This window comes from Coffea eugenioides, chromosome 9 (assembly GCF_003713205.1).
Source record: "Coffea eugenioides isolate CCC68of chromosome 9, Ceug_1.0, whole genome shotgun sequence".
NCBI lineage: Eukaryota > Viridiplantae > Streptophyta > Magnoliopsida > Gentianales > Rubiaceae > Coffea > Coffea eugenioides.
This window is the reverse complement of record NC_040043.1, coordinates 4,756,405-4,764,911: the sequence shown is the minus strand read 5'-3', so window position 1 is coordinate 4,764,911 and position 8,507 is coordinate 4,756,405. Positions and strand designations below refer to the sequence as shown.

Here is an 8,507-nt window from a genome sequence, read left to right as displayed (position 1 = left end):
AAGCACCACAAGGGCCACAAAACAGACGATCAAGAGGGCCATAAAGCTGTTCGACCAAAACGAAGGCGGCCCTCGGATGGAGGAGGATTATTCTCGTGCTTTCTGAAAGGTTTTGAATTTACTTTTGTCTGCGGGTCTAAGAATATGACGAAAGAAAGAGAGAAGATTCGTCGTCACCATAAACTTCACGTTGACCATGCGGAAGAAAACATGCACAGGTTCTACATATGAATTCTTGACTGTACAGGTTCATGCACAGCCACCGATCAGCTACTTATGCATCGTTATTCAATGGCAAGATTGTTTATCAAGTTTTACATTTCTTTGGTGTATTTTTTCCTTCCAATTTTCTATTTCTAATTCTCTTAGGTGATACACAAACTAGATATCACACGCGATTTCTGCATATTTCGTATACAGCATTAGTTCCTTTTATTCTTCCTCTGATTTCCTTTTCTGAACAATTGAGGATTGACTGCTGCAGATTTTGAGTAGTACTACACTTAGCTGCTCCACAAGCATCAGAGGTTATTATGTTGATAAAATTTTTGTTGTTACGAGTTCAATAATTATTTCTAGATGATATGTGATGTCATTTTATAATTTAAAGAAAAGGGCCTTCCGAAGTGAACAAATCATTGTTCTCTTGGATTTATTTCTGGACCAAGTGAACAAATCATGGAGCATGTATAGGAATTATGCAGCAGGAAAATTAAAGCAAGATTAATGTATTAAGCTGCAGTGCTTTACCGCCAAACAGAATAATAGTTGTACAAGGTACTTCTTGAATTTTGACAATCAAGAGGTTGATCTCAGTCTTTGCCTTAGCCATGAACCAATTGAAGTCTGCCACCATCAAGAAATTATGATTCAGCTCAAATCTTGTTTTCGCCTTTCAATAGTCTGCTGCGTCAAAAAGCATTTGTAATTAGCAATTGGTGAGGAACTACATACAAAGGCTGCCAATTTGATGTATATTGCTGGAAAATTGAAATGGAAGGCAAATTTGGAGACATTAGCCCTCTGAGATAATCTACAGAGTTGTACTTACCGTCCTTTTTTCGCCCCCATGATCGGCAGAAATAGCAGAGGCCCGCTCCTGTCAACACCACAGCTATTCCGCCAATAACAATTGCTATTAATTTATTTGAACTGCGTCCAAATGATCCCTTATCTGACCAAAAGTTGGATTTGACAGAAAATTAGTTAGTGCAAGAATCATAGCAAGTCAGGAAGAGATTTGCATCATTGACATATGAAAAACCAGCATAATCATATGTCAAATTGAGCATTAACTGCTTTCAAAGTTCTGTACCCTTTTTTTACTGTTAATCTGGAAGCATAAAGTTGAAGGGCTAGCAAATTTTCACCGCACATGAGGATCCAATTTAGTGAAAGTTTTCAGCCAGTATTCTTCTAGCAATCATTCAGCTTTAGCAGGGCTACTTGTTTGACTACTATTGGCTACTTGTCTGAACATTTATTCGCGCATGAAACAGAAAGATTGTAAGTACATCTAGCGCATTGAAATCTTGCAATCTGAAACACTATTCTAATATCTAGAAGATTGAATATTTGGACGACAGTTAAAAGTTTTCACATAGAAGAATTAACCTGTATGAGAAGTCACATCATGTAAATTGCTTTAAGATAGTGCATAAAGCAAGCGGGAATTATACCAGCAAATAAAGAAGAAATTTATGAAGAGAAAGTCTTTGAAGAAGTTGTGAGCTATGTACGACAGCCACTTACCTTCGTTCCAGTCACCATTAAACTCATTCCCTTGATATTTGTAGCTAACAAAACAACCGTCCAGATAAATTTCTCCAGAAACTGAGTACCCGCACGTTTCCTGAGCAATCTCCACTGCGGTGTTAACACATTCACCACAATCACACGCACCTAGATTCCCATCGCACTGTGCCATTACATGTATTGATTCACAGGTCTCTTCACAAAATCCCTGACCGCTCATAATACACTCTTGGACAGCTGCAAATGCAGCATCCCTCCTCTCAGGGAATCCAATAGACCCTGTTTGGCCACTGCAGGACTTATGGAGCAACTGCAGTCCCGAAGTTTGAACTCCATCAGCCCGATAGTGTATACTACAACCAGATAGCTGAACTCGGGCAGGTAAACTCTGACTGCACAATTTGTTTGATACTTCAGGAAGTTTGTTGACGCAGCTGTAACAATCTTTGTTACTCAAATCACCTCTGCACTGAAAGAGGCCTGATACAGCCACCTTATCGTTACCGGCATTGGTTTCAAAGAACTTGGATTTTGTGGAATGCTCCAAAAGTTCTTGAAAAAGAGCTGGCAGAATGGACGACAGAGATACAGTGGTATGATCCTCTGATGTCTGGTTTGCGCAGTGATTGTAGACTAATTGCTTATAGTCTAAATTGGATGTGTATACAGATTGTAAGATCATGCAATAACATAGTACAAATGTTGGTAGAAAAAAGTGAAGATGATTGAGGGTCTTAGATGGATCCATGAGTGCTGATTCTGGTTCAGCAAGAATTCAGCACATTCTTGGTAACCCTATCTTTATCGCTGCCTTGACAAACATAACTTGTTTATTTTTACGTACAGAAGGGAATGTTTTGTTCTGGACTTCTGTTTGAGACATGTCAATTTTTTTCCTTCCTAACTTCATCTAACCTTTTGTTTGGGGGTTTGAGAGTGATACGGATTGGTCCCACGCTTCAGAAAGAGATCGAAATGACATCTTCAGCCTCGCAAGTGCTCGTATGCTATTCAAGATCTCAACAGCCAGCTGCTAAAAGTACTTAGCCAAATCCTAACGTCTTAAAATCGTGTTAATAATTTATGTTTAACGAGCTCTGTTGCGTGAGGTTAACGTAGATTGGAAGCTCCAAAGCCTCTTTACAAAGTTAATCGTTTTGATCTATTTGCTAGTATTTGTTGTGGTTAGGTTTGACAATGAAGTTAATTAACCACAACTTAGGCAAGACTTGCAGGGCAGACCTTTCCAATAATTTTAGAACTTAAAAGGAAGACTATCTGCATTTGGAAACTTTATGTTCGGCCTCTTTCCTAGCGCTGGTTTTACCTTAAAGTTCCACCTTTTTAAGTTTCAATGAATAGGGCTTGCAAAACCCCAATAACACTGAATTGATCAAAAGTGATGAATCTTATCGATTAATGAACTTATGTTGCAAATATACAAATACATCATGAACATACATTCTTGATCTCGTGCAAAACCCCAATAACACTTAATTGATCAAAAATGATGAATCTTATCAATTAATGAACTTATGTTGCAAACATACAAATACATCATGTACGTACATACATTCTTGATCTCATAAATATACAAGAGTTGAAAGGTTCCTTTTTAATGGCTTATTATGAAAAAAAGTTATTATATTGCTAATTGGAATCGAATTCATCATAATTTTTTGCTATTCAATGATAAAAAAAAGTTACTGTATTGGTCCCTTTCTCAGCTAGTCCTAAGTTTTCATGAGACCTGCCGCTTGTTACAAACTTTACAAACCGTATTCATTGAAACTTAAAAAGTTTCAATGAAGCTACTCCAATTGAATAATCAAGAAGATGAAGCTACTCCAATTGATCAAGTAGAAACGCATCTCCTGAAATTGTATGCCCATTCAAAATAAAACTACACATCCTGAATGCTCGCTTTATAAAGCCCATTTGTCGGAGAAGTCCGTAGTCCATTAAGCCTAGAAAATCTAACATGAAAGTATAAATGGTAAAATACAACAACCTCACGTGATTTCGTGAAAAGACACTTTACATCTCTATTATTTAGAAACCTCCACATAAGCATCCTGAACTTCATAACTAAAGTGAAAATGACCTTCTGAATCGGCTGAGTTACCGACTGCACGTCGAATATTGAAAATACCCTCATTTATAATATAGAGGGGGAGAGAGTCAAGAATTGAATAGCTCCCATTCATTCTTTGTAACGAGAGAAAAATCCTAGAAAAGTGAAATGTGAAATCACATTTTACATCGTTGCTGAAATATCGTGAATCTTAATTTGAAGACAGCGTGGCTGCATCTGGTCACGAAGAAGGGAAGGTTGGATTATGGTTGTATCTGATCGTGAAGCTTGTTCAGCATTTTTAGGTAAAAATCAGAACCTAATCTTCGATATTCAATCCATTTGATGTTTAGGATTTGTATTTTTTTCCAATTTGTTTATTCTTCTTTCACTACATACTAGGGCTTAAATATGTGGTTTCTGCCATTTTTATAGTAGGTGGTTTATCGGGGAAAAATGGAGTTTTAAAATGTAAACTTCTTAACTTTTTTTAGCTTTTTTGGAGTATGTGGTTGATATCAGGAGGAAATAACATGTGTCGGGTTTGATTTGACTACTATATTAGATTTCACTATATAATTTGAAAGTATTGATTAAATAATATGTGTCGAGTCTGACTAATTGTTGTTAATTTGAAACTCAAGGTCTTCCCGAAGGAACCTCGTGCACCCATCGCCACTAGGTCGCTTACCTGGTTCCAAGTCAATTTCCACTTTAGTTATGAAGTTTAAGGTGTTTATGTAGAAGTTTTTAAACGATAGGGGGGTATGGTGTCTTTTCACGAAATCACAGAGGTTTCCTTGTACTTTACCCAAATATAAACCGTTCTGGGATGGTGGGATCCACAAATGATAAAAGTGTAGGCCCTCGCTCCAAAATCTGAATACATGCCTAAACCGATGTTGGAACCGACTACCGCCCAAATTGTATAGCACAAAGTCAAATTTTGTTTTCCTGAGTTTTTTTTTTTAAAAGGTACGTGCATCATAATTTGCTCCCATATCCTTCTTCTCTTTGGATCGTTAGGAATTTCTCTTGAATTTGATCTGAAAGACCACTTTTGATATTTAAGATTATATGTCTCTAGATAAAATTTTATGTACCATTCAATCCTAATAGATTAATAATAAGCATTGCGAGGATAATAATCTACTTTCCTTGTTATATTTTGCTTTGCCAATTTAAAAAAAATTACTCAATAGTCAATATTCATAGATCATGTAGTCAAATTTGAATGAGATCATCATCTATAACAAATGGCATACTCATAGGTGCATGGCATCCTATATTTACTCATCAAGTTAGATATTTTTTAACTTATTGCCATAATTATTAAATTCGATTCGACGAGAAACTCGACAAAATGATCAGATGAATGAGTTATTGGTTCAACCGATAAGCCACGACTAAATCAGTGGATCATTAAAATAATATTTTAAATACTAAAGAGTAATTTTTGTATTCTCCTGTGATTTCACTGGAAATCAACAAGTCGTCCTATGGTTTTGAAGTATTCACATAATTCCTTTATGATTCAATTAAAGTGAAATAGGACTTTTTGACCTGTTGTAATATTAGAAACCCATTTTTTGTTAATTTTTTCCTTTTTTAGTTTTTTTCATTTCCTTTCTTTCTATTTCCTTTTCCTTTTCTTCTCATTCTTCTTCCTCCATTATCACACAACTCCCGCTACTATAATACCACCACCTCCTTCCCCTTCCTCCAACAACCACTGTCTATCAGCCTTTGTCATTGTGAGGACTCGAAATTTTTTTTAGAATTTTCTCTCATTTTTTAAAAATTAATTTATATTTCCTTCTATATTTCTTTACTTTGACTATTTAACTATTTACTAACCCTAAATTTCATGGTGATTTCATTAGTTGAGTCAAGAGTTTTACTTTTACTTTTAAAGTTAGAGTAAGTTAGGGTTTTGGTGCATTTTGGTAGTGTGATCGATTGGTGAGGTGTGTACACTAAATTTGGTGGATAAGAGTGAGTATTAGGTAAGAGGAAGTGTGTGATTAGAAATGCTAATAATAAGTTAATGAATCATAAATTAAAACAAAAGTACAAGGGAGTTAAGGGAAATAGGCTTGAACCGACGTGCGCTGTTTGTTACCGGTTGAGTGCACCGCTTAACCAATACTTTCTTACCCTAATCTCCTTTTTTTTATTTCATTTAATTTCCCCTAAATTAACCCTTAAGTCAGCCACCATTATTGACTAAGGAAAAGGAAAAGAAAGACAAAATAGTTTGGTGACACTTGTCAACCATTAAACCAAAAGTTGACCAAGATTAGTCTTTGTATTTATCTTGAAAAAATTGAAGAAAAACCATCATTTTCTTGCTCCATGAAGGCCGAACCTTAGAGAGGAAAGGAAGAGAGAAAAACTTCCAAATTCCATCTTGATTTCCTTGATTGATTTGTCAAAAATCCAAACACTAACCCTAATCCATGCCGATTAATCTTGAGTTAAGTTTGGAGGGAAGCTTTTGGTGGAATTACTTGGGGAAGAAATCTATTGAGTTGCTTGTTATCTTGGGATTTTGAGGTAAAATTTCGAGAAGACATCTCTTTTTACTTGTTTTTTGAGATTTATACAAGATATGTTATGATTAAAGTTGAAGAAAGCATGTTTATGGTAATTTCATGATTTTGTTAGGGTTTGGTGAAGTTGTTGCTAGGGTTTGGTTAATTTCCAGTTTAGGTATATGTTGGTTATAGCTAGTTTTGTGGTTAAAATAAGTACTCTATGTATCCTATATCTTGTGAACTTAATTGGGACTGTCTTGTGGTGAAAGTGTAGCCTTGAAATGGTTGGAAAAATTGGTAAACACAAAAGAAGTGCTGCTGAAATTTTTCCCGCAAGAGACTCTGAACAGTCTTGGAAAATCTGTCATATCTTGGTATAGAAAAATTCAAATGAGTTCTACTTGTTGTGTTTGAAATTAGATTTAGAGTACTTTCTACCATGAAAATTTCAGAATTTTTATCAATTCTTATGAATATCTGTAATTTTTCAAAATTGATTGAATTTTCATTCCTGTTCTGTCTTTCTACTGGATAAAGCAGCCACTTGAGATTAAATTTTGACTGACTTGTGGACAGAATCTTGCAAAGGTGTCTTCTAAGAAATTGTAAATCTTTGAATATATTTTCCAACGTATAAAGTTTATAAATTTTGGACTTAAGAATCTTTAGATATGATTTTTCAAATAGCACCGTGCAAAACTAGAAAAATTCTGTTTTCTTAAAACTGTCCTTACTTTCATTTCCAACTTTAAATTGGAGTTGTTAAACCATTTTGAGTTTGGTTTATGATTAGAATAAGAAAATTTTTGGTTACTCATGTCTCTTGGGTAAATGTTCGTTTTTCACTCTAAAACCATATTTGCACATTTGTACTAGTAGTTATTCGGATTTTCTTTGGTTCACTTAAATTTTGGATGGTTGAACTATAATATTTTCTCTTGATTATTCTTAGGGTTTGTCGGTGATCAAGGGCATAATCTGGAAGGAAACTTTTGACGTTATTTTGCTTAAACTGGTGAGTGTTCTTTGCATGTTGTGCTTCCAATGACTATGTGAATTATTGTGAATGTTTGCTTGAATGTTAAATATTTTTCAATGATTGTTAAATGAATTTTCGATAGGCGAGTGTGTAATTTATCCCACTCGCCCTAAGTGAATGTGAAATTTTTAATGATTAAATGATTGAATGTTACTTGTGCATGAATATAAGTTTTTTGACTGAATTGGACCCTTGCCCTTCGTTACCAGTCAACTCGAGTCAGAAGAGGACTCGGTCAGGCAGCTGGTGACCCTGAAAAAATGTTTGGTATACTCGAGTATTACCACGAAATCTGATGGAGAACTGGTCAGTGAATTCAATGTAATGATATCAATGAATGAATGACAAGATCATCGAAAGAGTTTTCACTTGCAAACGTTTTCTAATGTCAGAGGAATGAAGAAAATGGTTGGCGAATAAATGAATGAATGACTTGAATGAATTGCTCCAAGTGAGCACGTATCCTTCCAATGATTGAGTGTTTATTTTTTGAATGACTGGATATTGTGTGCAAAGTATGCAAATTGTTAAATGTAATGTTTTCATGGTTTCCCTGCCTGATTGCTTGTTTAGGAAACTCACTGGACTTTTAACTCATTTTTTTAGTTTTGTTTTCCTTACAGGAATGGAAGTCCAAAACAATTGAATGTGAACTAGAGTGTGTAACCCTCTTGTACTTATACTTTTTGGTTGATAGGATATATTTTGACATTTGATGTTGTATCATACGTTTGACTTTTGGGTTTGCAAACAAGTTTACATTTTGGTTGAATTGTAAAACTTAAATGTTATTTTGGAGGCTTGAATGATTAATCTTGAGAGTTGAATGAGTCAGTGAGTCTTGGCGAGAGTTGAGCAGGCGGTCCGCCAAACCCTTGGATATGACTTAGGGGGAGGTGGGGTCGTCACAGCTACCCCCTCATTTGTTCACCCCTTTTCCACTTCCCACTCCCTCTTCCTCTTCTTTTTTTTTTTCCTCATACCTCCCCTCGCCAGGAATAAGGGGGATAGAGGGGGGAGCGCAGGAAACAGGTGGAGAGGAGAGCGGCTCACACGGACAATAAGAGGATAGAGGGAAAAGGGTAAGACATTAGGGAAAAAG

General features: G+C 35.6%; 1 protein-coding gene across 1 annotated transcript; it reads right to left on the bottom strand.

Moving 5' to 3' along the window:
• Positions 1-712: 712 nt before the first annotated feature.
• LOC113782036 (cysteine-rich repeat secretory protein 3-like) lies at positions 713-2,503 on the bottom strand. Its single transcript, XM_027327948.1, has 3 exons — positions 1,753-2,503; positions 1,052-1,174; positions 713-846 (listed from the first exon to the last, which is right to left on the bottom strand). Exons 1-3 carry the CDS (start codon positions 2,501-2,503, stop codon positions 713-715), a joined length of 1,008 nt encoding a protein of 335 aa, XP_027183749.1.
• Between the last annotated feature and the right edge of the window lie 6,004 nt (positions 2,504-8,507).

Bases quoted from the DNA above. Each gene is read 5' to 3' on its own strand.
- LOC113782036 (XM_027327948.1), bottom strand. From the start codon at position 2,503: ATGGATCCATCTAAGACCCTCAATCATCTTCACTTTTTTCTACCAACA. The intron at 1,175-1,752 runs GTAAGTGGCTGT...ACTTTTGGTCAG, and splicing joins TAATGGTGACTGGAACGAAG to ATAAGGGATCATTTGGACGC. The intron at 847-1,051 runs GTAAGTACAACT...TGATGGTGGCAG, and splicing joins ATGGGGGCGAAAAAAGGACG to ACTTCAATTGGTTCATGGCT.